The sequence below is a fragment of the Rhinolophus hipposideros genome, assembly GCF_964194185.1.
Source record: "Rhinolophus hipposideros genome assembly, chromosome: 16".
In the NCBI taxonomy this organism is placed as follows: Eukaryota; Metazoa; Chordata; class Mammalia; order Chiroptera; family Rhinolophidae; genus Rhinolophus; species Rhinolophus hipposideros.
Genome location: NC_138062.1, coordinates 29096860 through 29116536, shown reverse-complemented (window position 1 = coordinate 29116536; position 19677 = coordinate 29096860). Strand labels below are relative to the sequence as shown.

The 19677-nt window shown below is 46.7% G+C and overlaps 1 protein-coding gene across 1 annotated transcript in view; it reads left to right on the top strand.

Annotated features, from left to right (window-relative positions):
• Positions 1–19310, top strand: part of SCARA5 (scavenger receptor class A member 5) — a 102607-nt gene extending 83297 nt beyond the window's left edge. Inside the window, exons 8-9 of the mRNA XM_081075634.1 lie at positions 10318–10512; positions 17134–19310. Of these exons, the coding sequence (XP_080931760.1) occupies positions 10318–10512; positions 17134–17270 (332 nt within the window). The 3' untranslated portion in view covers positions 17271–19310. The remainder of the gene's footprint in view (positions 1–10317; positions 10513–17133) is intronic.
• Positions 19311–19677: the final 367 nt, after the last annotated feature.

The window sequence follows — 19677 nt, the reverse complement described above, 5'->3', positions numbered from 1 at the left end:
CCTCACTTTCGTCATAAAGGAAAGATAGATGTGTGGAAGGAAGGAAGACATTTAGGAAACACAATATTGGCTTATTCCCATACTTGGCAAACATTTAGTGAGCATTTGCTATATACCAGGCACTGGTTGAGGACTGGAGAACCAAAAATGGGTAAGGCCCGGCCTCACCTTGGGGAGCTCACAGGTTAGCGGTTGAGAAAGACACACGATCACAGTAGAGTATGGTGAGGGCCGCGGTAGATGTATGTGCAGCGGCTAACTTGCCTCCTGTTATGGCGGTCAGTTGGTAATGTGTCTTTGACTCAAACGCAAAGGTGGTGTCCAACAGGTGGACATGGAACGTGAACTGTTCCCGGTAAAGAGAACCATGCACGAAACAGCAGAACATTGTTTGATACACCCAAATAGTTTGACGTGGCAAAGGTTTGGGATGTAAGAAACAAAAAATAAGGCCAGAGAGGGGATCAGTGGTCAAAAGTTCAGGCTTGACATCTGGGCACTGGGAAGTCAGGGTGGACGGGAAGCAGGACGTGACGTGACAGCAATGGGAGATGACTGACCATGGGGAGGCTGGGGCCAGAACCAAGGGGTAACGAAGCCTCGGCTCTCATTGACGTCCCCCAATACCACAACCAGTGCTGGGGCACAGGGTGGGCAGACCCTTCCTCCCCATGGAGAGGTCCACAGCCCAAGTTCCTGTTTCTCAGTTGCTCCCGCTCCTTCTCTTGTCTGAGATGCTCCCCATTTAAAAAGTCCTGTTTTTCAGAAACACAGTTCCGAGAAGAAGATGAGACGTGAGCTCTGGGGAACAGCACAGGGTGGAGTAGAAATCCAGAGATCCGAGGCCTCTCTGACCCAACCCGGAGGCCAGTCCCTCAACCTCCCCCAGGCCACAATCTCCTCTTCCCTGGTTCTTTGCAGAGAATGGGATCTGGCCTTCCAGACTTTCCGGTTTGCCACGAGCCCATCATAAGTCTTCCAAAACCAAATCCAGTAACTCTTCCTGGAAGCTTCCTGGTGACCCCTTTCCAGAGAACTTTTACATTGCTATGTGCAGAAAATGTTTCTGTTCTGATTAATCCCTGTTGCCCTTGATGTGATGGCTTCACATAGACTCAAGAGGGGATGGAGAAACCAAAGGCCTGGCTCCTGTCAGAAGCCAGATGGTGAAATACACGTGTGTGGCAGGGGTACTTAAGAGTTAGCAACAGCTGAGCTAGAAAGCCATGTTACATTCATGTCTTATAAAAGGGAAGAGAGGAGAGCTGCAGCCTGGGCCCTGGGGAGGAAAAACTGCTTAGGCAGGAGAAAGAAAGCCCCCTTAGGGACTCGGGGGACTCGGTGCTCTAGCAGTGCTAAGAGGTCATTAACAGGACCGCTAATGCTTGTATTCTAAATACATGCTAAGTGAAAGCAGGAACCAACTGAAAGACAAAACTGAAGGATAACTAGAAGAAAATAAACATGCCAGTGTTTGGAGTTTATGTTAAGAATTAGCAGCCAAGTGTGTAAGTGGAACTTGAGAAGATTTGCTTTTTTAACTGGTAGTCTAGCAGGGCATTTCCCACTTGTGAGTGGAGGTAACCAGTTTGACTGTTCCCTAAGCACCTATTTTTTTCATGGTGAGGGAGTGAGGGAGCCTGTCCGTGCTACGTCTCCATGTCCTTCATTGCCCATGTTTAGCGGATACTGCTGTGCTCATCCTTCCAAGAGGGGCCTGTAGGCAACTCCCACGAGGACTGGCATTCCCAATTCCCTGGCAAACATGCCATGGTCTCTGGGATTTGCCCTGCAAGACAACTCCTTCAGTAACACAAACCTCAGACGGAAGGTGAGTAAGGAATTCTCTACAAAAACAACGCCTTGGCACCACTGAAGAATCGAAATGTTTTAGTCTTTGATGTGGGTTTTGGACAAAGAAAGTCTTAAGTTGAGACATACTTTAAAACCAGGAATGGTTACACGGCGTATGTAGACTGCAATGCAAACAAACTCAGGGATTGCTCTTAATCCCCATGAGCCTGCACTCTCTCCTCTTAGGAGGGGAGGTAAAGCTGAAGGCACTGCAGATTAAAATTGGGAGGTCCCCATGGTGTCTCTGATGTGACTGGATCAGCTTTAGCGGCCGCTGCATTAACTTCACAGCTTCATTTGATAATGGAAAACACCCTCGGGGTGTACTTGGAACCAGTTATCTACAAGGACTTACTTCCCCTGACATAGATTTCAGCCTCTCTTCTAAAGAACACGGTTGTAGAATTCTGATGGAAGAAAGAGAAGATGAGAGAGGGCGGCAAAGCCTGTGGACATTCGGAGAGCTTGTAGATGCTGTGGTAGGAGAGGGTCATGGTGAGTGTCCTCACTGACTCAGAGGTTGGAAAAGCCCCTCCCTGCAGTGCCTCAGTCTCCCACCACAATCCTTGGGGCTTATATTGAGTTCAACACTATTTTTTGAGAAGCGACCACCCAGTCATTGAGCTCATGTATATTTCAGAGTAACTCCCTAAGGTATGTGTGGTTATCCCAGACGAGAAGAAAACTATTCTGAGAGATGAAATTACTTGCCCAAGGTCATGGAGCTAGAAAGTGGTCAACATGGTGCTAGAGGCAGGTCATGTCCTGTGTTCAAGGATTTAAAATACAGGGATGGGGAAGCATTCCAGACAGGGGTCTCAGACCTTGACCTGGAAGGAGAGCAGAACTGAGGAAATAGGACAGGGCAGGGAAAGCGTGAGTTCAGGCAGAGGGTGTGAAAGAGCCTTCTTAGGAAAGGCCACTGGGTCCTAGTCGTGGGACTTGGAGGGAAAGGCAGCGGGTCCATGAAGCCTTTATGATGCCATATAAACATCACACCTCCTCATAGCTATAGGCCTGATAAGATGAGAGCTCAGCATCATTGACTTTCTGCTGGTTCCATAGCACTTCTTACTAGTCCTAAGAGCCTGTTGACCCTCACTGACCACTCACTGCCCTTTAAGACGCCCAGAGCAAAAGCAAAGCAAAGGATTCACCTCTATCCTGGGCTGCCCAGTGACTCCAGCTCTGAGCAGAACTTCAGGGCATTAGTGACATCCTGCCACTGCAATGTGGAGAGCTTTTGGTTCAGGGCTGGGCAGGAAAAGTGCTTCATTTATTATTTGATCAGACACATTTTCCTTGAACACCTACTAAGAGCCAGGCAGCCATGAGCAGGGCATTAGAGAAACAAAATCAGCCAAGACAAAATCCCAGTTTCCAACAAACACGCAGTAGAGTTGAGAAGACCAATGGGTGAGTCAACAGTTAAAACCAATCCAGCATGATGAGTGCAGTGATAATTGGGAGACATTTCTGCTACTCCTTCTACTCAGCAACATCCCGAGCACTCCGTGTGACCCCCCCACCCCCCGCAATCAAAGACATAATGCAGTAGCTGGGTTGTGGGTCTGGAGACCCAGGTGTAGCCATTTTATCATGTGACCCTGAGAAAGTCACTTTCCTTCTCTGAGTCTCAGTTTTCTCACCTATTAAATGGGTATGATACTACCCACCTTAGAGGAGGACTGCAAAGAATTAAATGAGACCATCTAACAAAAGTGCTTTGAAGAGGCATAAATACCATACTGAGTTAAGAACATATTAAGTTTCCTAATTACCATTAGGAAATAGCATTTTATAAAGCACACCCACAGGCCAGACCACATTTTAAAAACGATGCCCTCCAGCAGAGCCGGGCCAGAAATTCCTTAGTTTGCTTGTGGGATGGCTCCTGTCCTTCCCAATAGGAACCACATTTCCGTGGATGTCAGGGACCAGAGAGGTGTCAGGGCTAGAGAAGGATGCAGTCCAACTTCCACCATAGGGAGGTGGGGCGCAGAGCCCCTGGGCTGCAGGCCGGCTGGGGGCATGGGGAGTTCTTTCTTCACAAGAGAATAAAAGTTCAACTTCCTTAATGGGCAGCTGGTCCAGATTATCCCCCAGGCTCTCCTCTGCAGCTGCAGAAAATCAGAGCCTATTTTCCCAGCCCCATGTGTTTATTTCTATTCTCCGTAACCTCCTTTCTTTCGACTTGTTTTGCTTTGGCAGGGCCCTGGAAGTCAGGATAAACAAACCTAAAGGAGCTGTGATGTTTCAGGCTCAGGCTGGGTTTCCCGCCTCTCCTTTTCTTTAGAAGCAAAGTTCCCTGGGCTTTGGGGCCCTTCTGATGCACCGCCAAGCAGTGTCTGGGGAATTTAGGGATCAGTTCTGTCTCTAGAGACTCCCAAAGGTCTGTGAATCTCACTCACCCACTCACTCACTCACTCACTCACTCACTCACTCACTCACTCACTCACTCTCTACCGTTTGTTGAACACTGTGACGTGCCAGGCTCTTTGCCTGCAAGTGCGGCTGCAAGTGGGAACCACTGGGTACTACGGCGGTCACTTTCACAGAGCTTACACTGGTGAGTACAGAGAGACCTAGAAGAGGGAATAGCAGTTTAATATTTCTCATATGTGGGGAGCGCATACTAGGGCCACAGGTCAGGGAAACCCTCCCAGAGGAGGTGACATCTACATGCCTTACTCATAAGGCCTGACAGCTGTGGAGCTGGGGCTTGATTCTGGATCCATCCCTTCTAACAATGCTTCTCAACACTGGCGATGGGTGCATCACATGCAAACTGTTGGAAACTATCCCTGCACACCGGTAGATTTTAAAGTGCCCCAGAAAATTCTTATGAGGCTGCGAACCACTGCTTTAAGTCCAAGGCTCTTTTCCTTACTCCTAAAGACACTAATTACTGCAAACCCCAGAGGGCTATTTGGAGATAGATGAAAGGTACTTTATGTATGGAGAGGGATGTTATTAAATATTTGTCTTAAGTATTCAGCCTGACAGTCATCTCTGTGGTTTGAAAATGAAAGGCCTTTGCTCTTTTCCCTGGCTCCACCTTGTAGCAGCTGTATGACCATGGGCAAATTACTTGACTTTTCTGGGCTCATTTTCTTCTCTGTTAAGTGAGAGCCATAATAACTAACTCATGGAGCTACTGTGAAGAATAAATGGGAAAAATGCATGTATGAAGCACTTTGCACAGTGCCTGATATGTAGCGGGAACTGAGTATACATTAATTAATTCCCTTCACTGTCCATCCTTGACTTGAAATCTCTCTTGGGTAGCACCCAGAATTTGGCTTTGTTGTTATTGGGTTTGAGGATGGCTCTGAGCCAGGTGTGAACAAGCCCTGCCAGTAGCAGATAGTTCTAAGGCTCCCCCAGCCCTGGAAACCAGTTCAGAGATGGTAGTCATTGGCCATTAAGCTGTCCCCCCAAGACCCACTGAAAGGCTGAGTAAGAAGCTAACCTCGGTTGTGCTCCCACCAGATGCTGGAGAAAGAGGGAGATATTATGCATCTCACTCCCCAATTATAAGCACAAAGCATACGGAGTAAGACAAGGTAGCAAATCATTGGATGAAAAAAACACTGGAGCCATTTGGAGATGCCAGTGCCCTGTGAATGAAACCAGATGCTGGTTTTAAAATCCTGGAAGGGATTCCCAAGAGATACTGTCAACTTCCCTTCCATTCCCAGAGGCAGCATGAGCAGCTGTCAGGCCTGGTACAGAGTGGAGAGGATTCCTGTGTTCGAAGCCGGAGAGAGGGGCACAAGCTCCTTTCCTCCGGAGGGAGGGGAGGGCAGATAGTCAAAGCCAGGGGAGTCTGGGGTAGACCAGGCTTGCTTCATCTGAGACCTTGTTTTTCCTACATATATATTTGCAAGGCAAAGAGAGCAAAGAAATATTCATTTGGTGACAAGAATCCCCCCATATGAGATTTGTAAGGTTTGTGCTAAGAGCCCCACAGTAGCTCAGCCCTAGTGCCACATTCCAGGGCCATTCCAGAGCTGCCTCGCTTAACGAATCACATCTAGCTCACATTAGAGAGCAGAAAGTTGCTGACAGCAGGAGCTGGTCTTCTACTGACGCCCTTGTCCCCCTCCTCTAATATACTAAGGAGCCAGGAACTGTGCCCTGGGGAGAGCAGAGGACATTAGGATGAGATTCATCCACCACCACCCCCATACACACACACAGCAGGTTTGCTTTGCAAAGAAGCTTTCAAGGATACATATGTCCCTGCTAGGGCCAGTGTATCCAAGCCATCCTCAACAACTCATGGAGACCCCTACAAGATGACCTACACGTTGCTGGGCAAAGTGCTGACTGGCCAGGAGTGGGAGCTCACAGCGAGAGGTGCCCATGTCGTGCCAAGTCCTGGACATGTGCTATTGCTCCCCACCATTATAACCATTTTAAAAGGAAGGTAGGCTCAACACGAAAAAAAAACTAACTAACAATCCAATTGAAAAATGGGCAGAGGACATGAAGAGACATTTCTCCAAAGAGGACATACTGTTGGCCAATAGACATATGAAAAAGATGCTCAATGTCACTAATCAGAGAAATGCAAATAAAAACCACAATGAGATACCACCTCATGCCTGTCATCAATAAATCAACAAACAAGTGTGGGAGAGGATGTGGAGAAAAGGGAACCCTCGTGCACTGTTGGTGGGATTGCAAATTGGTGTAGCCACTATGGAAAACAGTATGAAGGTTCCTCAAAAAATTAAAAATAGAACTGCCTGATGACCTAGCAATTCCACTCCTGTGTATTTATTCAAAGAAATCCAAAACACCAATTCAAAAAAATATATGCTCCCCTTGGTTTACTGCAGCACTATTAACAATAACCAAGATATGAAAGCAACCAAAATGCCCATCAATAAACGACTGGATAAAGAAATTGTGGTACATTTATACAATGGAGTATTATTCTGCCATAAAAAAAGAAATCTTACCATTTGCAACAACATGGATGGACCTAGAGAATATTATGCTAAGTGAACTAAGTCAGAATGAGAAAGACAAATACCATATGATCTCACTTATATGTGGAATCTAAAGGACAGAATAAATAAGCAAACAAAACAGAAATAGATTCATAGATACAAAGAAAAAACTGATGGTTGCTAGAGCGAAGAGGGGTTGGGAGATGGGGAAGAAGGTGAAGGCATTAGAAAGTACAAATTGGTAGTCACAAAATAGTTACTGGGATGTGAAATACAGTATGGGGGATATAGTCAATAATATTGTAAAGACAGTGTAGGGTGTTAGATGGGTACTGGACTTATGGGGGGATCACTTTAAAGATTATATAAATGCCTAACCACTGTGCTGTACACCTGAAACTAATATAAAATAATATTACATGTCGAGTATAATTAAATATATATATTTAGTATTATATATGTATATGCTTGTATACTGGGGGTGCCAAAAAATATATACACATGACTTGTATTCATCTTTCGTTATTGGTATATATTATTACAATTTTAATACCGCTATTTCTTTTCTTAAAATATGTATACATTTTTTTGGCACCCTCTATATATAGTCATAGGATGTAAAGTGTAGCATAGGGAATATAGTCAATGGTATTGTAATAGCAACGTATGGTATCAGAGGAGTAGTAGACTTGGGTGGGTGTTATCACTTTGTAAGGGGTGTAAATGTCTAATCATTATGTTATTTTGTACACCTGAAACTAACTTTTAAAAAAAGAAAGAAGAAGGTAGGCGTAGAGAGGTCACATCTGGCTAATAGTGGAGTCAGAATTCGAACCTTGTGCCTGAGTCCAGATCCAGCCTCTTTCCTCTCCCCTGTGCTCACCACAGGGACCACCACCACCCTGTTTTCCTCCATCCAAATTCCCAAATTCACCCAGGGACCAAGAGACAAGTAGCTAAGCAGCCCTTAGATGGGTGTGTGAGACTTGCAGGTGCTCTCTTTGGGTATTTTTGCTGGCAAGGACCAGATCCTTATTGGGTCACTTCAGTGAGTGGGCTTATCATAAGGACACCTGGGAAAACTTTAGAAGATCAGGATTCATAATACAAGTGGGACTTTCAGAGCCTGAAGAGAAAGTCATTCAGATCCAAGGCAGTTCTCGGGTCATAACACTAGGGGTTCATGTCTTTCCTCTCCAATGTCTCATCTCCAACATGGCTTATAAATGACACTGTCCCTGCCTCTTTTTGCTTCTCCTCAGCTCTCTCCATTTCTTCAGTTCACATTCCTAAGAGGATCTGGGTCTTCTGCTAATCATCATCATGTGATGATTAGAAAAGTCCAAAGACTGTGTGACTATTACCTAAAAGTAATGCCGTGTACTAAGTAATGGTGACATCTGTAGCTTTGATTTGAGAGAATTCTTCTCTGTCTGCTTTTCTATATAAAAGAGGAGGATCTCTGATCCCAAATCTGGGGCAACCGGGGAAAAAAACAGCAACCCAGAGGCCCTGTCCTATAAACATCTGTGCCCCTGAAATGGCCGGGGTGGGGAGTGGGGAGGAGGTACAAGAAAACTTCTGCCCAAGTCTCCGCATCCAAAATGGCGCCTCCCCTCACTCTTCATTGCCTTTCTGTGCCTCTCCCCCATTCCCATCTATGCACTCCTTAATACTTGGCCGTAGTTATATTTGTATTTGTTTTCTAGTTTTATGGCCAGTCTTTCCCACTAAAGTACTTATTGTTCATGGGTGTACCCTACAAGATGGCCAGTCACTTACTTGGCTAAACAAAGATATAAACACAGTTCAGCTGGCCCGAGCAGAGAGGATAAGGGGGAACCTCTGAACCTCAATCCCACGCAGCCCACCCCCCACTGGCTTCTTTGTGTTATTTTGACCCTGAACTCTGCCTGGGCTGCTTGCACCCACAACATCCTCCTGCCACTTTCCCTCTACTTATGACCCCACACTGAGGCTTCTGTTGGAGGCCTCCCAGCCTGACATGTCCCACTGCCACTGTGACAGGGTGCTGACAGAGGCGAGGCAGGTCTGTGAGAAATCAAGGCTGATATTTTGACCTCTGCCAGCTTCCCAGGGCCAAGCCCCCAGCCAGGGGCCAGGCCTCATTTGCTGCTGCTGGCTCCGGGTTAAATGTCATTACTACTCCAGCAGTTCTCTTTCAGACCCGGCCTCTGCCTGTCAGCTTCTCTCCCGGTTTTCCTTCTCCTGGATTTCTGCACTCTCTTGCTCATCCTCAGCGTTTTTTTGACAACCTGGTGGGAGCTTATGTGTTCAGGAAATGTGTATGGGGAGAATGGGGAGAGGTGCAGGATACGTAGAATATGGCATTAAACATTTTGAAGAGCCTGTCAAAGTCGTCACCCTATAATCTTTCGACATCTTGGGAATGGTGTGGTTTCCTGGTACCTTCTTTGGTTCCCTGTGCAGAATATTCTGGGATTTCCCATCAGCAAGTAACAGTCACATGGCCAGTTCTGACTCGTCTACTTTCTCATGTGGCACGGATGGAGGTTTTTCAATTCTGCCATCTCCTCTAAGGACCTACGAAGGTCTTTGCCAAGTTACCTGGCCAAAACAAGAAAGAAGTAGTCCAAGGCTGCAGTGCTTAGGGGGAATAGAACTCCATCGGGTTGGCTGTTTTCTCTGCCCGCTCCCATAGGAGTTTTCCTGCACCGTGTCACCCGCTTGTCACTGTGTCATAGTACGTTGTCTCCACCTCCACCCTCCATATCCCAAGCGATTTCTTGCTGCAAAAAAAGATAGACTTTGACCTCTTCCCTGGTCTTGGAATCACAAGAACCGAAAGGAACCGTTTAGATCATCTAATCATGTCACTCCCGGTGCTACCCCCATATATATATATTACCTCAAAATCAATAGGGACACTTTTAAAAAATACAGATCCCGGTCTGCTGCCACCAAGATTCTGATCCAGTGGGTCTGAGTGGGCCTAGGAATCTATTTTCACAGGCAGAGCACAGGAGATTTTTAGGGCAGTGAAACTACTCTAATAGTGGACAAAAAGTCATTTTACATTTATCCAAACCCACAGAATGTACAACTCCAAAAGTGACCCTAATGTAAACTATGGACTCTGGGTGATAATGATATGTCAATGTGGGTTCATCACTTGTAACACATGTACCCCGCTGGTGGAGGTGTTGATAGTGGGGGGGGCTGTGCCTGTGTGCGGACAGGGGTCTGTAGGAAATCTCTGTACCGTCCTCTCAACTTTGCTGTGACCCTAAAACTGCTCTAAAAACTAAAATCTACTAAAAGAAAAAATGTGGAGGGAAGAAAGCAGATAAAGGACAGTGGTGACACACCATGCTTTCTACTAGCCATCATTTTGGTCTTGCCTGTAGCCCCAGCCCCCTTTTCCTTACAAGGGAGGAGGTTAGTAGAGGGGAGTCAGGAAAAGTCCTTGGGGGTCAGGGGGTTCCAGAGCAGAGTGGTGATTCTGGGCTGCTCCCAACAGGTGGCTTGGAGGCGTTGATGGTGCGGCTGGTGAACGGCTCGGGGCCGCATGAGGGCCGTGTGGAGGTGTACCACGATCGGCGCTGGGGCACCGTGTGCGATGACGGCTGGGACAAGAAGGATGGGGACGTGGTGTGCCGCATGCTGGGCTTCCGGGGCTCGCAGGAAGTGGCCCGGACGGCTAGATTTGGGCAAGGTAAGGTTCTCCTGAGGAAAAGGACACAGGAGGGGGCCCAGGAATTCTAGGACTGATCTCTCCAAAGCTCAAGTCCCTTTGGCTGCAATCCTGCCATCTGTCACCTGGCCTGTTCCACGATACGTCCTGCAAAGTGAAGCTCACTGTCCCCAGGTAAGCCTGTCTGTCTTCAGACAGTTCTGATTGTTACATTTTTTCTTTGCCCAACCTGCTGTGCTAACTGGCTAAAGGGGCGTGTGGTATGGCATGAGAGGAGGGACCAATGTGTCCCTCAAGATAGAGAAATGGAGCCTGTTCACATACAGACTGGCCGTGGAACCCTCCACTTCTCACAGCTGCCTTTCTGCTCACCCCCACTCCAAGCTGCTGCCATTCTTGTTCAGAATCTTGTCCCTTAGACCTGAGTCACTGTTATGGACTGAATATTTTATCTACCCCAAATTCCTATGTTGAAATCCTACCCCCATGTGATGGTATGAGGAGGTGGGGCCTTTGGGAAGTGCTTAGGTCATGAGTGGAACCTTCATGATGGGATTAGTGCCCTTATAAAAGGGACCCCTAAGAGTTCCCATATTCTCTTTCTGTGAAGATACATGGGGCAGTCAGTAGTCTAAACACAGAAGTGGGCCCTCGCCAGAACCCGACCACGCAGGTACCCTGATCTTGGACTTCCCGCCTCTAGAGCTGTGAGAAATACATTTCTGGTGTTTATAAGCCACCCGGTCTGTAGTACCTTGTTACAGCAGCCCAAGCAGGCTAAGGAATCCTAGGACTGGTTTCCTCTCCAAAGCTCAAGTCAGATCACACTGACTGAAATCTGTTGTGACAGCTGTCAGAGAGCGGCCACTTGACCCCACACACATTGGCCTCTCTACTTAAAGGCCGAAGTGCACAGGGAGTTCAGAGGGTCCAGCTCCATGGAGGGCGGCCGACTGGGACAGGGTATTTGGGCCCCCCCACTTAAAACTTTGTGCTGGATTTCAGCCTGTTTTCTTCTTCAAGAAAAAATGCGCTTTTTGTTTACATAAGGAACAGAAACAGTAAGAACAGTCCTCGCTTTTCAATGTTTGAGTCTAATGACTTCTTCCTAATAGGTGAAAGTCAAATCTTTTTGGAAAAGAAAATTATAAACTCTTAGAGAAGCCAAAATAGGCCCCGTGAATGTCATGGGCAGCATTCGCCTAAAACCGAGACTTTGTGGCCTCTTTCATCCCCCCTAGATTTTTTTTTTTATATGTATTTTATCCACTCCTTGATTTTTGTATCATATGACCTATGGAGAAGTTCTAAAATTGGCCCTTGATTCTTTAAACCAGTCAATGGGAAGCCAGACTTGCTTTCATGTGTACCTCAAATTTGCACCAATATTTCACCGTTGTAGTCCAGTAATGTGATATTCGAGATCTTGAAAGGTAGGCAGCCAGGTGTTATGAATGGGTATACAGAGGGAAATGAGGGCCCAGGGAAGGGAAAGGACCAACCTAGCTGAGTCTCCTAGCCCAGGTTGTGCTCCCTTCTTTCCTGGGCCAGGAGTTGGGCTCAGTGCTGGGGCACAGAGCTGAGGAAACCTAGTCTCTGATCTCAACATGTTCAGTTTGGAGGTGGAGGCAGACATGTTTAAAGATTCTAAGCAGCATCGCAAGGGCTATCATGTCGTAGCAGCTATGGGGACAGAGAGAACGGGATGCTCACCTCTTCTTGCAGCGGGCTGGGCTGAGCATCAGGTCCAGATATCCCTCTGCCCACAGCCTCCTACCCCACTGGTGCCCCGACTCTCAATCCCCGTATGCCCACTCCTCAGCCTCACAGGGGCTCCCAAGCCCTCAGCCCCTCCCTCCATTGGCTCTGCTTCTTTCTGGGTGTGTTTCCTGCCCTGCCAATCAGGACTAAGGGCCTGTTCCTCCTCCTACTCCTCTACTCCTTATTTGGTCCCCTTATCTCCTTAGGTTCTACTGATTCCACCAGTCTACCTCTCTGGCATCCTTGCAATCTGTCCCCTTCTTTTTATTCTCACCGCTCTTGCCTTAGGAGCTCAGGCAGGTAGAGCAGTGGTTAGGAGCTCAGGTTCAGGAGTCAACCCCAAGTTAGAATCCCACATTTGCCACTTACTAGCTGGTAACCTAGAGCAGATTGCTTAAGCTCTCCAAGCTTCCGTCCTTTTACTTTTGAAAGGTGATTGCAAGGATCAGGTTTGGTTTCCTTAGCTTAGTCCCCAAGGCTGTTCCTCATCTGCCTCCCTCCCATCCCTTTCTCACTTTTCAGCCATATGCATGCACGTGTGTTTCCTGGACTCACATAGCTGTTTCATGTCTCTTATCTTCTCTTGTGCTGTGCCTTCCGTCTGAAATGCCTTCCCTCCTTCTTCATCTAGCTAAATCCTATTCACCTTTTAAAGTCAGCTCAATTATCACCTCCTGAGGGGAGCTTTACTAGCTCCTTCCATCCGCTTCTCCGTGCCCACCCCATTCAATGCTGTACTCCCAGAGGGGTTCTTTTGAGTATATCTGTATCATAGCACCTTTCACTCTCTGATCTCTGATATATGTATGAGTATCCTGAGGGCTTTTTCTTTATAGCTCCAAATCCCAGAGCGGTGCCTGGGACATAATCGGTACTGGATAAATGTGAGAGGGAAGAAAGGGATGGAGGGAGAAAGAAACTTCTGTGCCTGCTTAACCTGAATCCTCCCCAGTGTAATACAAGAAACTGCCTGGCAGTTTTCTCAGTGGTCTGGCACCGTAAAATTTTTCCTAGACAAAGCTCAATAGTCAAATTATCAGTTTCCCTGGGTAAAAGCAAAGCAAGATACAAATGAGAGAGACTTGAAAATGTTTGGGGGGATTTTTCTTTGTTTTTTAATTGTATATTGGTCCAAGAGATGTTGCAGAGGGAGAGAATGTGGATAGGGAAGATAGAGGGGTGATGGGTAGAACCAGGTCTAGGAGGAGATGGACGGGAGCAAAATCAAGCACAGCTGGGAATTGGGCTTGGGCCCGCAGAGAAAATCTGTGAGACAGACGAAATGGAGGTGAAGGTGGGTACCTACACAGACAGACTTGCAGCTGGATAGATATGATTTGCTCCTAATCATATCATTATTACCATTTTTTTGCCCTTTTTTTCTAGGATAAAATTCAACTACTGGGAGATAGCTTAGCGCAAGACTCGGCAAACATTAAAGGGCCAGGTAGTAAATATTTTAGGCTTTGTGGGCCTGATAGTCTCTCACAACTACTCAACTCTGCAGTTGTAGTTTGAAAGCAACCATAGACAAATTGTAATCAAATGGTGAGGCTGTGTTCCAATAAAGCTTTATTTACAAAAGCAAGCAGTGGGTCACATTGGTCCACAGTTTGCCATCCACCAGCTCAGTGTGTCTGCTGCATACTGTGTACTGTGATTCTATAAGAAAGAAGGACTGGATTGGCTGGACGTCAGAGGCCGGGGTCATAGTCTCATCCCCTTAATAGTTATGGGATAAGTCACTTAATCTTTCTGGGGCCTCAGTTTTCTTCTCTCTTCTGTTTTCTTATCTCTGAAATATCTGTTTGATTGCTGTCCTGCTGATCTCTGTGTGAGGCTCCAAAGGAAGCCTGTAGCAGTGTAGCTTATTCCTTTTTATATTACTCTACGTAAGCATACAGAAGCTGTTTATGTTAGCTCCTTGAAGCAGAGATGTTTGTCATTGTCGTTTTATCTTTTTCTGTTCAATAACATAGTCCAAACACCCAGAATAGTGCTGAGCAAGGAGTAGGCTCTCAAATATTGGGTGAATGAATGAATGATAAGCATAAAAGAACATCTCCACTGACTCATTCTAACAATATCGCCTTCACACAGCCCCTAGTGCTCTAAGTGTCAGAAGTCCCAAGTTTGCATCCCCAAGAGAAAAACGTCAGCCTGTTTCTCCATTGTTTTGACGAGAGTGAGGAGCAGAGCACCTACCCTGCTTACCTTACAAAGCTTTGTTAGAGAGCTCAAAGAAAGCACGTGAGTGGACTTGCAGACCTGATCTCGGGCAGGCCTCCTCAGACTTGAATATGTATGTGAATCGTAGAGATCTTGTTAAAATTCAGGCCCCGATTCATGTCTGGGTGGGCCCAAGACTCCGCCTTTCTGACAAGCTCCCAGGGGATGCTGCCACTCCTGGTCCTCAGGCCACACTCTGAGTAATCAGGTCAGTTGAAGCAAAGTGATGACTGGTACCAAGAGTCGTGGGAGTTCTCGCTTCTCTCACACAGCGAGGACCAGAGATGGTTCCCTGGCTCATTGGCCCTTTACCTCTGGGCTGTGTAGTAACTGCAGATATTCAGTGCTGCTGATTTCACAACCTTCCTCTCGTTTTATTAGCTCTTCCATGACAGAACATTAGCCAGGACTCCCTGGCTAAACACCAACTGGAGTTTGGAGCTTTGCAATCCTCTATTCGCATTTGGGCTGGTAGCCTTAGGCCTGTTCTGTATTCCTCAGTCCCCTTTATTTGTTTTGGGTGTGACTAATCTACAGCCTTTTCCTAGGCTGTAGGAAACATACCAATTTGTCAACTGATATGTTTTTCAGGAGACATTTAATCTGCAAAGTATTGCTCGGTCTCGAAGGATTTATTGTGTAAGAGGCATAGGGTATCTGGCAGGGAAGAGGTTCTGGTGAAGAAACACCATCCAAGAAGACAGTAGAAAGAGACATCTCTTCTACCTCTGTCCCCGTGTTCACTGCTTGGCAGTCCCAAGACAAAAGATGCTTCAGATCTCTGCATAACAGAAGTATTAGTCATGCGGGAGATACATTGGGCAGCATGGGGTTAGAGGGTCCCTTGATGTTCTTTGTACAGGGTTTCTTTCATGCAGCTTGAGAGTGAGGGACAGTTTTAAGGTTTAATAGTCACTGCTGACCATCCCTATACGAGGAAAGACTGTCTGGCTACCGAGAGATGAGATGGGAAGGAAGCAGGGCTCACATCAAAACACAGGACTGTAGTACCTCATTGAACAGGCCCTGGTTGTCACAGCCAGTAATGTGGAAACGCAATTGGTGACCTTTCATTTAACCACATAATTTTTGGTACCGGCTCCTAGACCTAACAAATGAAGATGCTGGAGTGACCGGTCATCCCAGTTTACCTAGAACTTATTTGGTTTTGGCATGAAAAGTCTCCCGTTCCAGAAATCACCTCCCAGTTTGAAAAAGGAAACGTTCCTCCAGATGTGGCTGGGACTTGAATTGAGGTCTGTCCTACTTATTACAAAGCCCTCCTTTTTCTGCGGTACCGGCACTTCTTACATCAATGCATAACCACTTGGTTAAAAGGTAGATTCTGGTTCAGCAAGTCGTGGGCAGGACCTGAGGTTCTGCATTTCTAACAAGCTCTGGATGATGCCAAGGCTGCCGGGCAGACCACACTTTGGTAGCAAAGCTCTAAGCACTGCTTGCATGGGAGCCCTGAAGCTCAGTCATCCTTCCAGAGGGCTCCCAAATGGGCTCCCACCTTCTGGGGCCTGGTTTGGCCATCAGCGCAGAGAAGCCACAAGAACAATGGATGATGGTCCTGCCAGTTCATAAGTGGGGACTCCAGGTGACTTTTGGTACAGCTCATTGCCCTCTCTACTGACCACTCTGACCTCAGACAAGCTCTCTCCATTCCTTCTTGGAGCCTCACTTAGCTGCCTTATTCCCTGACATTTATTGAGGAACCTCAATGCCAAGTTTATGTCTCTCAAGGCTTAGGTACAATCCTGGGAAATCCTGGAAAGGCTCCCCTGCATGGACACCTTCAGAACAGCAGCTTGGTCCCCTTACGAGCTGGATGTCTGCAGGCAAAACTAAAATAGACTGTCTTAGGGACCTTGTATTTTGGGGTCTGACCTAATTATTATGGTTAGGAATGCTTCTTCTGCTTATCAGTCGATATATGTCTAGTTATAATGTTAAATTCCAGGGTCCCCAGCCATTCCAGCACCCTGTTCTGTGCACATAGAATGGGAAACGTCTGGTTTAAACATCTGGTTTAAACGTCAAAAGATTGGAGATAATGTTGGCACTAACTTGCTTGGTTGTGGGGCACTGGATCTGTCCAATCCAGCATCTGACACCATCTCTCTGATTTGGCCCTGCCCGAGTATTCATCATCAAAGACTGCAGTATATCATATCTCAAAAGTTATGCAGTGTGTGTCTCATATAAAGTATGGGCCTTGAGGCGGTAAGACTTGGGCTTGAGTTCAGATTCCACTAACAAGCTGAGCAACCTTGCACCAATTGCTTCCTGAGCCTTGATTTTTCCATCTATAAAATGGATTTATTAATACCTATCTCAAAGCACCAGCACCACAGTGAGAATGGAGGAAAATCATAGGTGTAAAATGCCTGACACATAGGAGATCCTCAGTAAATACTGCCATCACCACTTTCATTTATTGTTATTCTGCTCTCCTGAGACTGAACCTAGAAAATAAGTATTTGGTCTTGGGGGGATGGAGAGGGCAGATGGGAGCCACTAGATCTGAGAACTACCCGCACAGCCTGGAACAGCCTGGTCAAGGACAGACACAGCAGTGCCCCCATTTCTCTTCTGTCCTGCTCTCCTGCATATCTGGTAAAAGATCATGTTCGCTTGTCTCCACAGGCACAGGGAGGATTTGGATGGATGATGTCGCCTGCAAGGGCACAGAGGATAGCATCTTCAGCTGCAGCTTCTCCAAATGGGGGGTAACAAACTGCGGACATGCTGAGGATGCTGGGGTGACGTGCAACAGACACTGAAAGTAGACACAGCCAAGGTCCAGGCCCTACTGCCCAGCCTCCTTCCCGCATTCCTGGGCTGGGGCCATGGCGTGGGGCTCCCTTGATGACACCTCTTCCCTGCCTAGTCCAGCAGCCCCCTACCCCATTATCCATATCCCAGGACCATGGTGGCCCGTTGTCATTCTTCTCTTGGACATCTGCTCCAAATAACTCTGGGATCTACTGCTTGTCTCTCCCTTCCGCCAGAGTGCCTACATGTGGAGCCCAGGTCAACTGAATGGCCATGTTGCCTTGCCTCCTAACCACCAGGCATCAAGCCTCAATATCCACGTGCCCATTGGTCTGTCAGTTACAGGTGAATTCTGAGAGTCCATTGAAGACAAATGCTGCCATGAGGATGGGAGGGACTTACAAGAGCTCATTCACATTTTAGATAATTCCCAAACCTCAGGCCAAGAGTTTTGACATCTCTTCCTTCCTAGCAAGAGACAATACTGAAGATTCATTTTTCCCTCTTTACTCTGGCTCTGCACACCTTTTTTAATTTGGGGAAGTGACACAGAGGAGAGGCCAGCTGTCGGAGGGAGAAAGAAATGCAAGTCACCTGCACGAATTCATCTGGATTTGGAGAAGGGGCATGCAACGAACACTTATTGAGTGACTGCCATGGGTGCTACCTAGTATCCTGAGTGCTAAATTCATTTATCCACTTTGCAGCGTTTCTACAAGGCACGTTAGCTTTGGTAAGTAAGACCTTACCTCCAAGTAGCACTCCACTGACCCATTCACCTGGCTGTAAGTCATAAAATTGAGAATGACAGAGACCGTTGTTTCCACCTGAACCTTACAGTGCCTTTGCTAGGCTTGAGCAAGAAACTCAGGTGCAAGACCTGTGTGACTAGAAGTTTACATACTCCAAAGCCTATGGGGTGTGACTGCACAATCAGACATGACTGGCTTCCATGCCAACCATCCACATAGGAGGACAGGTGGTTTGGAGGGTGATGTGGGGGCTGTTGGGGTTACACCGAGACCAGCACTCAGTCATCTGGCAGTCAGGGTTAAAGCCAAGTTGTCTGTGTCTCAGAGCTGTTTTGAAGTGATGATGTTGAACCTTCCAGGCCTCTTTGCGTGTGATCCTGTGGTCAGGAGAACACATGTCCTGATGCGCTCTAGAGGCATAGAAAGAAATGGGATTCCTTATCATCTCTGGTGAAAGAAAGGGCCCTGGGCCTCTGCAAATCCTCAACCTGTACCCCTCTCCCAGTGATAGGTGGATCATATGCTGCTTTTGATTCAAGGAAAAGGTCAAACTGGGCCATCTATGTGTCCTAGGACTAGGAGAGCGACACGGTGGTGAGGGAGCACAGACCCACCTCACTGGGGGGAGTCCCAGACTCACAGGCACCTGTCACCTGTCAAATTGGGTGAGCATCACCCTGTGTGGGGACACTGGCACCTGGGACCCTCCAGGTATGGGAACAGCAAAGTTCCTGGCTGACAACTAAACCAATATGTGCTATTGGTTCTTTGCTTACAGTATGCTTGTTATTCATTAATGTCCTAATGAGACTCTCCTTCTGACCAATTGCTATGTTTACATAACACGCATGTACTCATGCATTTTTTTTTCCAGAGCCAATATATATATGCATATATAAACATAGCACTGTTTACTACATAGCTCAGCACATTGCAAAGTTTGTATTAAAAAAAAAAAAGACCAGAGATGGAAAGATATCACATGAAATGAAATAGATTCCCAGGTTAGTTCTGGCAAAGAACCCAGTTACACCACTGATGAAGACCGGCATGCCATTCTTATTTGGTCTTTTCATTTGGGAAAATGAAAATCTTGTTTTACATCAAATAAAAATGATGGTGATAAGTGTTTGAACCTTAAAAATAAAAGTCTACTAGTTTACATACCTACTTAAGAGGACATGGAAATCACCATGGACCTGTATTTCAGGGACTAACGGCAATTAGGCCTGGCCTAAAATACATTAGAACTTTTGTAAGGAAGAATTTCAATAAAGCTAAAAACATGTCACTGACAAGCTTTGCATCACATTCTTTCTTATGAAGACCCATGTTCATGGGGAGCACTGGTGGGAATTGGACGGTGGGATGGTGGAATTCTCAGTGGGGACTGTGGTGAAATGGACAGCTTATGAGAAGCTGCCTTCCCACTTCTGGAGGACAACAAAGAGCGTAAACCAAGAACGTGGTGGAACATGAAGTCTCAAGCCTTGTGTGGTCACCTCAGGAAAGAGTCCCAAAGCAACAAAACAATAATCAAGGCCCTGCTTGTAAGAGAATTGCTTTTGTAGTCAGTGAGGGAAACGACACCTGTGTATTTCCTCACATCTCCAGAGTTTTTACTGAGGGATGTGCTTCCATCTGGAGTTCTATTCACACATAA